The sequence below is a fragment of the Anabas testudineus genome, chromosome 6, assembly GCF_900324465.2.
Source record: "Anabas testudineus chromosome 6, fAnaTes1.2, whole genome shotgun sequence".
NCBI classification, from domain to species: Eukaryota; Metazoa; Chordata; class Actinopteri; order Anabantiformes; family Anabantidae; genus Anabas; species Anabas testudineus.
In genome coordinates this window covers 7,765,496-7,783,665 of record NC_046615.1, presented here as the reverse complement: position 1 = coordinate 7,783,665, position 18,170 = coordinate 7,765,496, and the positions used below count along the sequence as shown (strand labels likewise).

At 41.8% G+C, this 18,170-nt stretch overlaps 1 protein-coding gene across 1 annotated transcript in view; it reads left to right on the top strand.

Moving 5' to 3' along the window:
* LOC113166035 (neural-cadherin-like) overlaps window positions 1-18,170 on the top strand; it is a 73,913-nt gene that overhangs the window by 43,862 nt on the left and 11,881 nt on the right. The window contains exons 16-28 of the mRNA XM_026365952.1: window positions 1,407-1,550; window positions 2,908-3,191; window positions 3,651-5,259; window positions 6,016-6,109; window positions 6,735-6,919; window positions 7,901-8,130; window positions 8,595-8,872; window positions 10,772-10,986; window positions 12,317-12,444; window positions 12,576-12,703; window positions 14,988-15,111; window positions 16,785-16,968; window positions 17,242-17,408. Of these exons, the coding sequence (XP_026221737.1) occupies window positions 1,407-1,550; window positions 2,908-3,191; window positions 3,651-5,259; window positions 6,016-6,109; window positions 6,735-6,919; window positions 7,901-8,130; window positions 8,595-8,872; window positions 10,772-10,986; window positions 12,317-12,444; window positions 12,576-12,703; window positions 14,988-15,111; window positions 16,785-16,968; window positions 17,242-17,408 (3,770 nt within the window). The remainder of the gene's footprint in view (window positions 1-1,406; window positions 1,551-2,907; window positions 3,192-3,650; window positions 5,260-6,015; window positions 6,110-6,734; window positions 6,920-7,900; window positions 8,131-8,594; window positions 8,873-10,771; window positions 10,987-12,316; window positions 12,445-12,575; window positions 12,704-14,987; window positions 15,112-16,784; window positions 16,969-17,241; window positions 17,409-18,170) is intronic.

The following is an 18,170-nucleotide window of genomic DNA, read 5'->3' as shown; positions in this document are numbered from 1 at the left end:
AGATACTGATCATGATTTTATATGCTGCTTCATTTCATTTGCAGTATTTTGGCCCCATGTTAGACTCATTAATGTTCAGTTATCTGAGTGAGTGTCTTCAGATTTAGTGTTTTCTTGATAGGTAGAGTTATATTCCATTGTTATTCGTCTTTAATGAACTATATAAGTTAGCTGAGTTAACTTGAAAGTGACCTCTGCCCTGGTGCAGTGTCCTATTCATAAAAATCAGCACTGTTCTTTCTCTGTAAGTCTATAGGGCAATATTGAAAACTCAACAATGAGGAGTGCTTCCACTGTGCTCTGTGTTTTAAACAGACTGCATTGGCATTACATTATATCGTTTACACGTTGGGATTGACTTTGTAAAGTGAATCTTAATTTGATTTATTCCTCTGCCATGACCAGACAGCTTCAATCTCTTCCATGTGAAAATAGCTCAGAGATTTCTTGGCAATCTTTTTTTTTGTTACAACCCCTTTTTTTCTCTGTTTTGAATTGTCATTGTTCAATATTTAACCAGTACGGCCTGTGCTTGTTTACCATGCTCTCTTTGTGACATTTTGGCAGTCATAATGCCTTGTTATATATCTAGAGCTATGGGATATGACGTATGTGTACAGAAATTAGTCTTTTTCTAATGTTTGTGGAAGACGTATTAGGGGTAAAGAGTGATGTTTGGGAGCAACAAAGCCTTCTCTCCAGGGTTGCCAGGGATGCTTAGCATTTACAATGAGCCTTTGCTGTGTCTTGCAAAGCATATCTCCCACATCCAGAAGGGCATCATCTCCTCTGCAAACATTACCTGTCTCTTTGCGTCTCCCTTGGGAAACACCAAGGGGAGGAGGAAAATGTAAAAACAAGCCACGAAAGTAGGGCCACCTTCCACCACCATCATCTCTTACTGCTGCAGCTTGAAATTAACATGTCACCCATGCATTCTGGGAGCAGATAATTTACTCTTTCTAACTAAAGAAATAAACAGTATAATGAGGGGGGCACAGATAAGACACAAACACTTGTCATCTTATAAATATTTAACCTTCCCAGTAGAGAGGTTCTTTATCTAGTCTCAGCAAAAAAAAAAAGCAGCTTGTTGAAGAGGTTTAGCCCCATTGCCGTTGTTCTTTTTGTCGAAAACTGTTACCACAGTTAAACCAATAAACTCCTGACAAAATGAATAATTTATGTAATTTACTGCACTTCTTTGTGAATAATGTTTTGTCTGATTTCCATGTCAATGAGGCACATTGCGTCGGGTTAAGTGCCTCTTCCTCACTAAACAATGACAATGAATTGTAGAATCAATAAACAGATGGAAGGAGAATGCACCCATACAGTGTTCAACTGACTGCGTGTGTTTGTGTGCTTTTGTTGCTTAATCGTCTGCCACTCTGTCATTCTTGCAGACACAGCCTATGTGAGGGTTTTCATCAGCGACGTTAACGACAACAAGCCAGTCTTTGCTCAGCGGCTCTATGAAGTCGGTGTCGACGAGAATGCAGATGTGGGCCTGGCTGTTGTCACCGTTAGCGCTAATGATGAGGATGAAGGTGCGTTTGATGAGGCAGTACACTGAGCAGATCCCAAAGAGATTTTACTGATGGCACTTTCTAGAAATAAAGGTCAAAGAAGCTAGCCAACCAGAACCAATATAAAGTTTCTGTGATGTACTTTGAAACTTTCCAGCACATATTGTAGGCAAATTGTAACCGTCTACAACTCATTCTTCCAAGCAGTGAGTTGTGTGCCAAGTAGACACTTTTTTGCAAGATGGCATGCATTTGTAGCAGTATGCATAAAGTGACCCTGTGGGCAGTCTTTCCCAATCTGGGCTGAGCAGCTCTGCCGAAACCATGCAGTGTGCTAGATTTAGCAGTAGCCATTTGAGTGCTTAGTAATGCACTGTAGCACATATGTTCCAAAAAGAGTGACACGCTCCCACACAGTAGGTGGGCGGGATTTAAGCAATAAAGCAGTTGCTCATCCTGTGTTCAGCAGTAGTCTAAGATCTCTTCATCAGACATGTTTAGGTCCGTTAATCAAGTATTTATGTTGAGAGGGGGTGCAGCTTAAAGGCCGAGTTGCAGCACTAATGATGAATAGCACCAACCCCCAACATTAAAGTTACAATACTGTTGCACTTGTGCCTGAGAGGCCACGCTCAATCTGTCTTGTTTAAAAAAACTCCACCCAGGGCTTGACTGCTGTAAGCCTACCAGATCTCAGTGGGAGGTAGAGAGCACTTTGTCAGCAAGGGCTGTGTTAATAGTACAGATTAGTGTATTTAAATGGGATTGTAGCTACTTTAACCCAACAGTACGATTGAAAGCAAACTGTAGATTCCAGGAGATTATCTTATCTATTCCAATGTTAAACCACTAGATTGGATGGTCTCCATGGAGACACAGTAGATACATTCAGATATTGACTTCCCCTCCACTCAGCTTCATCCCCCATCTTCTCTTAGACCTCAAAATCATTCCCTTGAGAGCACTATCAGAGTGAATTTTGCTCTCTTCACTCTCACTCTCCCTTTTACTTTATTGGTATGCTTTTTTTTTTAATTAGTATCTGATTAAAGCCAAGGTACCAAAGTTTCCTTATAATTAAGTAATCAGAACAAGAAAGGGATACTTGAAAACCTTCTAATGCTCAGGTCTTGGAGGAAATGAGGCGTTTTACCCCTGTGTTTATGTCCTGCTGTTGTTGTTGGAATTGTGGTACTGCTGCTAAAAGTAAGAAGGGGATAATATTGAAGTATTTAGGATACAGTTATTGAAGGAATGAAGTCTGTTACACTTAATGCTTACATTTACATTTCAGTAATCTCATCTGAAAACTGTCATTTGCAGAGCCAGGTCTGTTTTATCACATTCCCAATTATGCAATTTGTTTTTCCTCTAACAGGAGCCAATGCCAAGCTACGCTACCAGATAACATCTGGCAACAAGGGTGGTGTTTTTGATATTGAGCCAGAGGTGGGAACGATCTTTATTGCGCAGCCACTAGATTATGAGCAGCAAAAGAGATACAAGCTATTGGTCCTTGCTTCTGATGGGAAATGGGAAGACTACGCCGCTGTGGTAGTTACTGTGGTTAATAAGAATGATGAGGCACCTGTGTTCTCCATGAATGAATACTATGGATCTGTCACAGAAGAGCTTGATGGGTCGCCCGTGTTTGTACTACAGGTGAGAGTCTCAAAGAAGTTCTACCCAGCAGCTTTTCAGTAATGACAGTAATTATGTCTAGATAGTACTTTTTTAGTCAATGTCTTAGATGTAATGTGTGTTTAAGTATTGCTTATATAACATAGCATATTTTTTTCTCCATCTACTGTATCTACTGTTGGTTATTAATTGTACAGTTTCACAGTTTGAAAGATTATAGAATTATCATTCCAGTGAGACGGTAGAGATGAATCTCAGCAGGCAGGCTGTCAGATCCAGTCTTAGGCCAGATGCAAGAAACATGCCTGATCAGACATCATTGCTTTAATGTAGGTGGTCAGGAAAAAAGTGCTTAAATGAGCTCTCTAAGTAAAAAAAGAAAAAAGACTGACAACTGAAAAAAAAAAAAAAAGAATACGTAAAGGTGGGTTTGACTGGATGAATGGGTGTCCATTTTATTTATTTATTGTCACCTGGCAGGTGACAGCCACTGACCCAGACAAAGATGCAGACCAGGGTGCCATCCGGTATTCCATTCATGGCCAAGGTGCAGAGTCACACTTCATGATCAACGACATCACGGGAGAGATGTATGCTCAGCGCACCATGGACAGAGAAGAGCGTGCCGTCTGGCGCTTTGTTGTGATGGCAACAGACGAGGAAGGCGAGGGACTGACTGGCTTTACAGATGTTATTATCAATGTGTGGGACATCAATGACAATGCCCCCACCTTCTCGTGTGCGCCTGATAATTGTCATAGTAACGTGGTGGAGAACTCCCCTCCTGGGACATTTGTAGTGGAAATGACAGCAGTAGACCTTGACGATGCAGCTGTAGGTCAGAACGCAATCCTTACCTACCAAATTACTGAGAATGTGCAGAACGTAAACAATGCAGACCTTTTTACTATTGACTCCAGCACGGGCACCATATCTGTGGCAGCAGAGGGACTCGATCGGGAGTTTGCTGACAACCACCGGCTGGTAGTGGAGGCCCGGGACGGTGGGGGTATGACAGGAACCGCTACTGTCACTATAGTAGTGACAGACATCAACGACCACGTCCCAAAGTTTAGAACAGACCGGTGTGGGGCTCGTGTACCAGAGAACACTAATGAAGATGCTACAATTCTGGAGTTGAGTGCTGTGGATCCTGATACTGGCACATATGGACAGCTGACCTTCAATGTAGTGGCAGGAGACCCGCAGCAACAGTTCTACATGGTCAGCCGCCGACTGAACCAGACGGGCACTCTGAGACTAAAGAAGAAGCTGGACTTTGAGAAGCCAGGGGAACAGCGGTTCAACCTTACCATCAAGGTGGAGGACTCCGATTTCTCCAGCCTTATCCACTGTGTGGTTCTAGTAGAAGATGAGAATGATAATGCCCCCGTATTTTCCCCAATCTCCCACATGCTCTCCGCTTTGCCTGAGGACATACCTGCAGGAACCAGCGTCATTCAGGTTGTGGCAACTGACTCTGACTCAGGCTTGAATGGGGACATTGTGTACAGCATCCTCCCTCAGTCTGACCCATATGGACATTTTACAGTCAGCCAAGCTGGTGTGGTCACAGTTGCCAGGCCGCTGGACAGAGAGACAGTGGCGGGTTATGAACTGGTCGTCATGGCGATAGACCGGGGTACCCCAGCACTGACTGGCAGTGTCACGGTTCACTTGCCACTGCTAGACATGAATGACAATGGGCCAGAGCTGGAGACAGCCTATACCCCTCTGCTATGGGAAAACAGTCCAGCACCTCAGGTGGTTTGGCTCAACAGGAGCTCAACTCTGCTTCACGTTGTGGACAGAGACTCCCCAGAGCACGGGCCTCCTTTCTTTCTCTCCTTGCCCTCAATTTACTCCATTGACTTCCACCTGCAGGATCATGGGAACAGCTCTGCTACACTTACTGCCCTGCGGAGATTCGACAGGGAAAGGCAGCGCGAGTTCCACCTGCCGGTGATTATGAGTGACAGTGGCAATCCGCCAATGACAGCCACAAACACACTCACCATAACCATCGGCGACCAGAATGACAACGCCCATCAGGCGGGAGAGAAAGATGTCTATGTGCAAAACCACAAGGGTGAGTTTGTGGCTTCCCCTTATTTAATTCTTTTGCTCCCCTGTTGCTGCAACAGAGCTTTTCACTGCAGGCAGAGCTTGAGTGAAGATGGAAAGCTGAGACTACAGCTGAGGGGAAAAGTTTTCACTCCCGTACCTGCTCAGTGGAGTCTGGAATTCATAATTGCGCTCTTCCTATTGCATTTTAACACTGTTTTCTTATGGTAATATTGTTGTCAAATCCTTTCTCAAGCCCTCAGCACAGTCTTCCTTTGCCAGCTGTACGCCTGTAGCTCATCTAAACATTATGATAGAGATCACGATTTTTTCTTTTTTCTTTCATTTTATCCTCCAGGTAAGTTGGTTAGGCATGTTGGCTTGTTAGTGTTTTGATTGCGCACGACACGTTTGGTAATTGTTGAAAACAGGAGCGCTGTGACTCATCTAGGCTGCCATTGTTTACCCAGCTGCAGTACTCTGGCACTGCAGGTCGATAATAACATAATCCATACTGAGATAGCCTTGCTTCCTTAAGCTCCATGCTGTCTGAAGTAGAGCACTGAGAGCCTATTCATTCCAGCAGTGGGGCTACACAGTTATGAGCATAATAAGTAGAACAGAACACAAGAATGCAAGATAAGGAGAAGAGAGGGACGAAAAGATAAGTGTTGGCATCAGCAGATTCGGTCCAGACGGAATCAATGTGCGTTTGTGTGTCTGCGCATGGGTGTGTGTTTGTGTGCGCGCATGTGTGTGTGTGTGTGTTTTCCTTGAACAGGAAGGATGGCAAATGCAGCACTGGGAAAGGTGTATGCCCCAGATCCCGATGACTGGGACAACAAGACCTACACTCTGGAGACAAGTGCAGCCAAGTAAGAGCTCACTGTGTAATGCATATAACTTTAGCATAATTCATGCAGATCTCCAAATGTGCAGCAAAGGTACAGTACCATTCCTAAAGCAAGACCGTACCAGAAGAACTGCCAACAGTGTGGAATTTGAAAAAGAAAGGGGATATGGCTATACCTCTGTAGCAAGGCTTGCAACATGTCCAACAGGTACTTCACGTAAGAGCACATCTGACTCCAACGGAGACCTTGTGCAGCTATTCAGTATTCACATCGACAAGATCAGATTAGAAATACCAATTGCACATTTGTTTTATTCATATAATAAATTCTGACAGTTGCCATGACAACTATCAAGATCTTTTAGGAGCTTTTTTAGAGCAAAATAATTTTTTTTCATGTTCTTGCTCTTTGTGGCATTTTTTGTGTTTGTGTTTCTTGCTTTTCAAAATTAATTTCCATCCACCTCCTGCCAGAGGAAAAGCAGGTACTGCTGACCATTTCTCCACCATCTGTCAGTTATTCCTCCTCTGAACAAGAGCTCAGAAACAAAAGCAGATAGTTGTCATCTCTTTTTTTTTTTTATTCGCTCATCTTCCTGCTCAGCCGTCCTCTCCTACCTAACGCCTCCTCTGCTTTTCCTTTTTAGATACTTCAGCCTGAACCAGAGCACAGGTGTGCTGACTGTCCGACAGAACACTCCAGCAGGCAGCTACTGGTTGAGGGTCTGGGTGTCAGATGGGGTGTGGCCCGATGTGATGTCAGGTGTCAGAGTTCATGTCCGCGAGCTGGAGGATAAGGCCATCTGGTCATCCGCCTCACTGCGTTTGAAAGGTAATTCTAATAGAATTACTGACTCACCTAATGACATAACCACTGTTAATTTTGAATCGCAGAGGGGGCAATAATCATCCACCTCTCTACAGGTGGATGTTTATTTCTGTGAATCCCTTTACCATTTATGTTTCTACATGACCCACAGAACTATTAGTTAAAATGTTTAGTAAAATAGTTTTTCAATCAGATTCCCTGTCTCAGTCATCCTCCACACACTCGAAAGCTCTTTGTTTCTGCTGTTGTTGTTTAAATCCTTTTTAAAGCTAATGTTGAAAGAGACAGCATCTGCCACAGGCATGAATAAATTGGTACTTTTCATTGAATGATTATCAGGTTGTCAATCCAGTTAATGCTGAAATAATGGGCTGTCAGGAGAATTTTTTTTTACGTGCATTATTTAACATTTCTAAGCATTGTAAAGCAGCTATTCACACTGCATATTGGTAATAGTTTCCTTTTTGTTATTATTCTTCAACCCTCTGAAGTTTGTGTTAGAGTGTTCATTTTTCTGTCAGTCTTTCAGAGCAAATCAGAGACATAAAGGTCAATTTGGAAGTGTCAGGTAAAGTCCTTGACATTTAAAAAGTCGTTCGGCGAACACAGTCGAAGGCTATTATGGAAGCCTCTGACTGCAAGTCATTATCATTTTGAAGATTAAAGATGAATACTCACCTTCTTCAGATGTTATTGGGAGGTGGCACCACAAATGTGATTGATTTCCCCCTCATTAAAATATTTTGTAGAAGGCAGTTCCTCAAGACCTCTAACTTTATTTCAGTTAAGAAATAAAAGATTTTTATTCAACTATATTACGTCGTGGATGATTCAGTAAGGACATGGATCAATAGGGGGAGATGTTAGATTACCTCGTGGGCTAATGCAATGAGGAGCTCGGTAGACTTTGATCAACTCTGTAGTTGTCATTGACGAGTCAGTAGTTCTTACTGCACGAACCCCTGCTCTCTTTGTCTCCTGAAGGCATTACCGCAGGAGATTTTATCGACTCGAGCGTTGAAGGGAAGAGTCGGCTGGAGACGTTCTGGGACTTCCTGTCTGAAACCTTGTCTGTCAGACCAGGGAGTATCAACATTTTCAGCATAGCAGATAGAGAGGAGAAAACAGTGGACATCCATTTCTATGTGCTAACTGATAATGGCTACCTGCGCCCAGAGAAACTGCACGGCGTCCTCGCTGAACATAAAAAAAAGGTAAATGCACCATTGTCTGATAGATAGAAATCAATGCTCATATATTACATGATACACTTGGGAGCTTAAGGGGAAGCGATAAGAGAGCTTTTTATCTGCCCTTTTATTTTCACACCAACTTGTGCCTGTTTACTGCCTGGCCCTGTCATGTCTTTTTGTCTCTCCCATTCATTAGTTGTCTATGTCCCTTCCCCTCTTTTTTTTAGTTCCTTTCTTCCATGTTTTAATTGCAAATCATTTTGAATCATCCGTCATGATGAACACTGGATCTCACTCACTTTTCAGTTAGAAATTTGAAAGTATTTATGTAGATTAGGCCTTGCCTTCCTCTTTTGCATTACTTGTTTTTCTCTTTCAAACATCTCTGTTTACCCCCGTGTACTGTATCGTCACTGACAGTTATTGTAATTTGTATTTTTGTCTCCCTCATCTCCTCCCTTCTTCCCTTTTCTGATTCTCTGCAGCTGCAGTCATTGCTGCGTGTGAATGTGAGCCAGGTGCAGATAGATGAGTGTATGCACACAGACTGCAAGACATCCGGTGGCTGCTTCACTCAGTTAAGCATCGGTGACTCGCCCACACTGGCAGACTCAGGTGTTTTATCCTTGGTCTCAGTAAAGGTGACATCCTTGGCTGTGTGTGGTTGTGCTGCCAGGGAAATGACCCACCACCTCTGCTCCTCCTACCCCAGTAACCCCTGCCTTAATGGGGGGACCTGTGTCGACACCCAGAATGGATACAGGTAAGAGAAGCGCATGTGGATGTTCAGGACTAGAGTTAGAAAATAAACCAAAACTCTTCTTAGAGTCACTGTACAAGTGAAATCAATAAAAATATCCTTCACCTTGAACTTCAGCTAACCTGCCAGAGCTCAGCTTAGTTTTCAGCTGAATATCGAGTACTGGTCTTTAGAACCAACCTACGTGTGTGTGTGTATCTTCCCCAAATTTTTCAATTAGGGCTACAGGTTTAAAATTTTAAAGTCCTGGTGCTGTTTGCAGAACAGTGCATAATACAGCAGATAATGTGCACAGCCTTTAAACATTACTTTCAACATTAACCTATCAATAAATGTCTGGAGCCAAAATGAAGGCCTTCACCACCAAATGATTAGGTCCCTGCAGGATTCACCCAAGAAACAGCATGCAGTTTTTTTTCAAGCACATACTAATGCCCAGATTAAACAAATATAGGGCAAGGGGATTAGTACAACTCTGGCCCCCCTCTATGCTCACAACGTCTCAAAATCTAGTTTAATGCCGTTTACATGAACATGCAAGTTTGTCAAAAGCATAGTCTCCAGCAAGAGGATGTAGAAGACTTGTTTTTTTTTTTTCACTTTTATCTTTTAAATTGTCTCAGCAGAAGTTGATCTGCACACTGCTGGGCGAATCTCTTGCTCTGTGAGAAGAATATCTCCCCATATATGCCATATGTGCCTCCATGTGAATGCATACAACAACCATAAAGAATTCAATTTTTGGTTCTTTCCTCTGTTGAAGAAGCTTAACAGGCAACCTCAGACAGCAGTTAATCAGATGTTGTCAGTCAGAAGTGAGAAAAACATGCCCTGCACTGCTTGATTTGGATTGGCATTGCTCTCATGAATCACATGAAAGAGTGGTGAAGGAGTGAGGTGTTATGCTTGTCACATACATGCATATGTATGCATAAGGCTGTACTGAGGCTAAGCCGTCCCTTTTGCAGTGTATAGATCAGTATTCCTGACATGTGTTGCCCCTCTGCAGAATAAACAGCAATGGGGAGAAACAGCCCCTAACAGCCTCAGTACACACACCGTTCCTCATACACTGCATGAAAATAGATGGCTTTGACATTATCAGGAAAGCCAGCTTGTCTCACATGTCTGCAGTGGAGGGGACTGGTTGAGATCAACCGGTCCTTTCCATCCTCGCCATTCCAGTGATTGAACGGGCTCTTTTTCATCTCTGCTTGTATCCGTGTTTTATGCAGTTTTTGTATGATTATTAATATTTACGATTATGGTCTCATACACAAGCGCTCTGAGTAGAGCTATGAAAAACATTTAATTTTCAGTCCCTAAAAGAGCAATGATCCTTAACACTCAAGCTCTAATCAAAGTAGATAAGTACAAGAGGAGGCAGTTGCAAAGATTTCAACTAGAGTGTGTAATACCTTAAGAATGAGAAAGGGGGTGGGTGGGGATAATTGAGAAAACGTCCAGGAAATCAGCAGTGGTGCAGCACATAGAAAAGTGAGAGGAATAGAATTAATTAAAGCCTAACAAAGGAGATGTAATGTGTAGAGCAGAAACAGTCTCCAGAGGGTTCAGCTTGGGCAGCTGTGATAGATAAAGAATAGACAGGAGCAATGTTGTGTTCGTAGCTAATTGATTTCATGTAAAACTGAAAATTCTGGGTTTCGTGGCTCATGGAAGTAGCTGATTGATAAAAGCATTTTCCTAGCAGTCCATTGAAAGCTGGTGTGTCAGGAACATAGTCCAACACTGTCACATTTGCCGGAGAAAAATCCCCATGCACAGATTCAAAGACTGAACAGTGTGAAGATTTGTCAAAGCACAAAACATGAACAACACTGATTGGTCCTGTCCCCATGTTTTGCTTTCATTTCCCTCACTTTTCCCCCCTCTGTGCTACAGGTGCCACTGCCCTCCACAGCTTGAGGGGCCAGACTGTCAGCAAACGAGACTTAGTTTCCTTGGTAACGGCTATGCCTGGTTTCCCCCCATAAGGCCGTGCTTTGATAGCCATCTTTCACTGGAGTTTATGACAGAGGAAGATGACGGACTGCTTCTGTATGCCGGCCCATTGGCCACTCTTCTGCCTGGGGACACTGAGGACTACATGGCCATTGGTAAAGAACAAGTCTGGATAATTAGATGTGCACCAAGGGGCCTCTGTGCCTTTATTGCACTAAAACCTGGAACTTAATTTTGTGTGTTTAATTACTAGGTGGTAGCTAATCAGATATATGAGGCAAATTTCTGTTCGTTAGTGTAGTCCTGAGGGATGTGAGCACTCGTGGTACTGCGTTATACAGTAAGTACTTAATGTGGTGCTACATGAGCAACCCAGCTTTAATGTTTAATGTGTATGTAATACTTTATGGTGTGCCAGAAGGAATTCAGTTTTTGCTTACCCCATATTTCAGTGTCAGAGCTTCTTAACAGACTGGATAGTAGATAGTCAGTGTCTTTCTCAAAAACACATGAGCAGGCTTCACTCTCGCTGATACAAAGGTTTGAAGGACAGTAGTTAAATTGGTGATTGTGTAGTTTCATACTTTCAATATATGTACGTATGAATAGTAAATGAGTGTTATGAGGATAAGATTATTTAAAATCAAATTCAATCTTGAGAATCTCTATCTCTCTCCAGAATGAGTCGTGTTACTAATTTAACCAAATACCATCTGTTTCTCTGGGAAATGACTAGAAGAAAATCTGTGTTGAAACAATGGCCATATGATGATGAAGATGAAATAATGGGATTTTTATGGTCTGTGTTAATTCACATAGAAACCATTCACAATAATGTGTGTTTCGGTGATTGTAGTGTAGCTATCCTGGTCTCAAGCTGTCAGACACACTTCTACGTACATACAGTACAGTTTCCAATTACCATTCTATTTACTGAAGTGACACAAATATGTATTTCTAATTTATCACTATCTAGTCACGCAGATGCTCTTAATTATTTGTTCAGATTTTGCGATATCTGTGTACCCAAATATGATAAAGATGAATTCAGTGTTGTTTGTGGGGCTCTGTACACAGTACTGAACCGCTAACTTAATGATTTGCATTGATCATCATCACATGTAACTGTTTTCTGTCACCTTGTTTCTGGTGTTGTTCAGATTCCCAGCTACAATCCGACAGAGCTGTAGTCCCATATTGTGTTTTTTGTTCATACTGTGTATTTGTTTTGAGGTGAGATGTTTTAGTTTGTCCCTTGGGTTTTCTCCCATGTGTACACAAAGCAGTTATTTGCATCTTGCCAGTTTTTGCTTCTTTTGCAATGCATTTCATCACCGTTGTTTTTCCCCTTGCCTACACATTTTTTTTTCTATGCAAGCAAGACAAGCAGTTTTTTCTCTGTACACCTCTTTAGGACTTGTCCTAACAATTTTCTTTTAACAACATCTTATTTCAGTCTAATAACATTTTTTCTCTTTTCCTCAGAACTGATTGGTGGGACACCTAGTCTGAAAATCAACCATGGCTCTGGGACACTGGTTCTCCAGTTAACAAATAATGTTGGGGTGGCTGACAGACGCTGGCATCGCCTCGATGTGAGGAGCAACAGCAAAGTAAGAGCAGTGCATAGTAGCTTTGCATGCCATTGTTTCTTTCTCTCTGGGTATGAAGAGGATACAGCATACTTGCACATTCACACATGCAGCAGTACTGACCTCTCTCTCCACCCGCTCCCAATTTAAAGGAAGTGCGCTTCATTCTCGATCAATGCTCCACTGCAATTGTAATGGAGACAGAAGGCGTGGACTCATGGGCAATGACAGAGGACCGCTCGTCCTGTGAAATCCGAGGGGTCACACCCAACAGAGACAAGTAAGTTGAATAATGTAATGATCTGAGTCTGACAAAGACTTATGAAAGAAACAAGCAGCCCTTGATTCTCTGAATCCTAAAGGAAGCCAGAGAGCTAGTGAGCCCTCTAGTACTAAATCACATTATAAATATTACATTTTATGTGTTATATTTTATTAAAATATAAATAAATTAACATAAAAAAATAAATGTGGCTACATATTCTAAAGAACCCCATACAAGTGGCAAGAAAAAGTGTGTGGAATTTCATGGTTTTCTGCATTAATTTGTCAGAAATGGTGATCTGATCTTCATCTAGGTCAAAAGTATTAACAATTACAATGTGCCTAAAATAAGAACCCCCCCGAAAATTCTGATCTTTTATGCCTACATTGCGAACAACCATAAAAACTGCATAGTGCTAGTGGAAAAAGTATGTGAACCCTTAGAATTAATAACCGGTTGACCCCCTTTGGCAGCAATAACTTCAACCAGACACTTTCTGTAGCTGTGGATCAGACCTGCACATTGTCCAGGAGGAATTTTAGTCCATTCTTCCTGCAGAACTGCTTTAGCTCTTTCATATTTCATTGGATGTCTCGCGTGTGACCCTCTTCAAGTTGTTCCATGGCATCTCTTTTGGTTTGAGGTCTGGGCTCTGATTTGACCACTCCAAAAGCAGATTTTGTTTTTCTGAAGCTATTCAGTTGTGTTCTTGCTCTGGCGTTTTATGCCAGATGTAGTGTTGTGTGTTCTTTCCAAAGTTCCATCCTAGTTTCATCAGTCCACAAAACATTTTGCCAATACTTCAGTAGAGTGTCAATGTGCTCTTTGGCAAACTTCAGGCGTGTAGCAATGTTGTTTTTAGTAAGCAGCAACTTCCTTTGTGGTGTCCTGTCATAGACACCCTGCTTGTTCAATGTTTTACTTACTGTAGACTTATGAACATGGATGTTAGCCAGTTCCAATGATGCCTTCAAATCTTTGGCTGTCACTCAGGGTTGTTTGTTTACCTCATTAATGAGTGTTTGTTGTGCTTATTTTGACTATCTGCCCACTTCTTGGTAGAGTAGCCACAGTCAAGTGTCTCCACTTGTTGACTGTTTGTCTAACTGTAGACTGGTGAGTCTTTGATATCAATTTGTAACGCTGTCCAGCTTCATGTCACTCAGCTATTCTTGATTTACAGAAATTTCTCTCAAAGCTTCTTTTGGTGAGGTATGGCTCACATAAAGACTTCTTCTTGTCCAGTTAGTTAGTTAGTTTCGAAAACTAATAGCAAGCATGGCCCATAGGACAGTGTCCTAAATGCCCTGTGCTCCCACAGGAGTGAACAATCCTCCATAGAGCAGAAAATCAGTAGACAGAGTAACAGCTCCCCCAGCACAAAACAAAACACACCGGTATATTACAGGAAAGTGCATAGTCTGATAGTTCATGTTCAGTAAATAGTCTCTCAAATGGTGTTTATGTAGAAGTTGCGTCATTTATCAAAATCACATCAGAGTGACTCAGGCTGTGTTAGGCTCAGACTGTTCAGTTTCTTTATGTACCAGTCTGTCCGCTCTTGAGGGAGGAAACTGTTGATCAAATTGTAAGATATAAAACACCAACTAATCTTTTTGACTATGAGTCTGTGCATAATCAGATTTAGCTTTGCCGCAACTGAGATTGTTTTCCCTCACTGAGGGTTAGACTTGCCACTTTGGTCATTGTCCTATGCTGGTTAGTTAAGCTATGACTTCAGTTCATTACATTTCTAATGGTGTTACCACTATTATTATCTGGAAAAAAAAAATTACAAATAACCTGTTACTGTATTTGAGTGTTGTAGCTAAATTAAGTGTATTGTAATTAAACAACTAGTTAACAAGCTAAAAGTAGCACTGGCTGCCATTCTGTGATTCATCTCCTGCTGTCTAGACAGTTTCAGTTTTGACAATATAAGAGTTGCTATGCTGGATCCGTATATGTTTTGGTGATTTCAATTTTACCCATCATGCATATATTTTCAAGATAAATTGAAAAGAACAAGAATAAAATGCCATATTTGTTGTCAGGAGGCTGTAAAATGATGACATCCTGACCAGGAAAAGAATGAAGCTATGAATTTTTAACCTCAACATCTCATATGGTGGATGTGGATGTGTGTTCCCTTTCTTATGCTTTCATTCTGGGTTTCTTTATAGTGAGAGGTCTGTTTTGAATTGTGACCTTGAGAACTTACATGGTGCCTGCTTCCTTTTCTTCTTTTCGCATTCTTCTCTGTTTTTGTTGTATATTGAAAGTTACTTTTCTTTCCCAGGTATCTGAATGGAAGTCATGTATTGCAGCTCGGAGGCGTCAACGAGAACATATCATATGAATACCCACAGCTGCAGCACAAACACTATACTGGATGTATAAGGAACTTACATGTGGACAGCAAGGTATGGAGCAAGCTGTGTTTTGCCAAGTTTTACTTCCATGCTCACCGCACTTGCTAGCGACCTCTTTTTCTTCTCATTGTTCACTGCATTTTGTTGTAGCTTCACTTTGTTCTCTGACTGACACCTGATTTAGGTGGAACTATGTAAAACCTCTGAGAGCAATGGGTATTCTCACACAATCTTGTGCATCCTTGTCCTCAGGCACCTGTACCAGACAAACAGAATGGGCACCCACTTGTAAAAGCACAGCACCAGCTACAGGGTAGTAGTTTGGGAGTGGGAGTAATATCACTATCACCAAAACATTCTTGAGTTACAAAAGTACTTATTAAGCAGCAGAATAGTATCTGTTACATCTATTGTATTATGTGTATAACTGACACATAGGAGAGTTTCCGAGGAAGGGTTTGCTGCAGTATGTTACAATATGTAAGCATCTTCTTGGAGTCACAGCTTACCCTTGATTTGTGGAAATCTACACAGAAGTCTTTTGTACATATTTTTAGATTTAGACAAGACTTGCACTACCCAAAGATATAAAATCTCTAATGTTCATCATGAATAGATGCACAAACCTGCACAGAAAAACAAACCACTCTCCTTATAATGCCAGATATTGCCTGACAATGCAGTGTCTAACATTTTTACATTTTCTTTAGCATCAACGTGAGGAAGTGATAATTGTGTACGTCCGTAGATACACTGTAAATGAGAACAGCTAAAATTGTAGCTACTAGATGTGGATAGTTGAGTCATTTTACAAAAATATAACAGTGAGTCTTTATTCAGCAAGTAACTCTTCTTTTTTTACTATGCTCCAAAAATCTTATTGTGGAAATGTGTTCATGCAACAATGCTGCCAGGAGTCAGAGATATTCACTTTTACAGTTTCTTTCTCGCGTCTTATTTTTGCATGATTAGTATGTTTTGGAGCATTATCATCTGTTGTAATTTCATAATGACGACTACCTAAAGCACACAGCGGCGGGGCGTAGAGCATGGAGAGGGAACGCTGGGCAGAGCAGATTGGTTTCGATTGATTTCTCTTGCTAGTGCGGGCTTAAGTTAATTTCTATCATATTGCTGTCAGTATTTTTTGGCAGTGGTGTTGGTGTGGGGTGGGAGTCAAACCCCTATCTAACAATATAAAGCTAGATTTAATCTATAACAGTATACATTTTCTAAACTTATAATGATGCTACCTACCTGTTACCTTTTGTAACCTTAAGGCTTATGAAGACCGGCCGCTCAATACCACAATTTTGTATTTCTTTGGTACAGCTTACCGCAGTTATTTTGTGACATTATTTGTGTTTCAAAAATACCCAGTCAATATACCTATTTAATGGTGTATGGATATTTTTTTAGATTGTGTTTCTTAGTTTGTACTTTGTTGTTGTTGCACTTCCCTTTGTGGGAAAGTTATTTAAGTTTAAGTTTAAGTTATTACGTTGCAGTAAAAGTTGTATTTTTCAGAAAGCATAAGTGCTGATGATATGATTAAACAATGGGACGTAAATTTATAGTATTTTACATTTCATGGAAAGATGCTATTCTCTGTAATCAAATTTCCTTTCCTCCTGATAACAAGGGCAGAGACGAACAGTCTTTCATTTTCCTCACATCGCTGAGGTCATATTTTTTGTGATGTTTTTTCTTCTTCTTTCATTCAGCTCTATGACCTTGGTTCCCCAGCTGAATCCTCCAACACTGTGCCAGGTTGTTCTTTTGTTGATGGCCAGTGTACCAACATGGAGCAGCTCCCTTCCTGTGGCAAAAGGGGTCACTGTCATGGCGAGTGGGGCTCTTTCAGTTGCACGTGTCAACCCGGCTTTGTAGGGCCACAGTGTGATCAAGGTAAACCTATAAAATCGCTTGTACTTAGCTATGACGTTTTCAGTACAGTGAGATCTCTGCGGAGCATGGGATGTCAAGGTTCACAAAGTGCAGACCAAATGGTAAATTATATGTTCCAAAAGATGGCTTTTCTTCATCTGCTTTATCTCCTGTAGGAAGATAAGTTTGCCTTACATAATTTGCTTTGACAGAACAGTACGCCCTCTCTGTGATAGCCCCGTGTGTTTCCCATATGACAGCTGAATTAATTGAACTGTGTTTTCGATTGACAAGTGGCTCCAGAGTTCTCCTTTGACGGGCGGAGTCACATTCAGTTCCAGCTCTTGTGGTCCCTTCCTGCACGACAAACGAGAATCCAAGTCGGAGTTCGGACGCGCGCCGCCACAGGTGTGATCCTCGGCCTGCTCTCCCAGGAGCAGAATGAATACCTGCGTTTGGAGGTGAGTCATCGCTGGTCGCTCCCCTCCACCTTGACAGCGCTGATTGTATTGTTTATGAGCCTTAAAATGATGATAAGGGCCAAGACAATGATTGCTGCAAATGCCTGTCAAGAAGAGAGTGAGTAATATTAGGGTTGGAGACACATGGGTGGATACTGAGTGGGCTGGTGATTGACACATGTATGTTCTCGACAAGGTCTTTCAGTAAGTCTGCACATTGTTGCTATTGAGAGGCAGCTATTTAAAAATTAGGCATCTTTTATTCAAGGTTATTTCTATCTTTGGTTGGTGTTTCAAGCAAAGTTCAGTATGGCAAGATAGCAAATGTGTGCATGGTAATTCAAGGGCAGAGTGCTCTTAAGTGAAGGTCAGATCCCCTGGTCTGCACTTGAGGGTTTTGACACAGCTTGCTCCAAGTGGTGAGCTCAAACTCACATCTGCATGCATGCTGCTCGCTTGGCAGCAGCTGGGGTGGAGTGGTGCTCACGCAGCGCATTTCTTCAGGAGACAAGTCTACTTCACTTTCCCAGACCTCCATAATAGCACGCCTCTTCTGCCCCGACACATTCGCGAGTGGATATGAAGCTAGTGTTTCTTGTCAAAGGCTTTCATCTCAATGACAGACAGACCGAGAGAGAGCAGCACCTGGAAGTGAATGTCTCTGTTCGGACTGTCACTATTGGCTAACTCACGGGTCAGCTTTGCGGTGAACCTGTCTCCGTTGTGGTATATTCCACGCCACTGGTCTGTCTTTGAAAACAT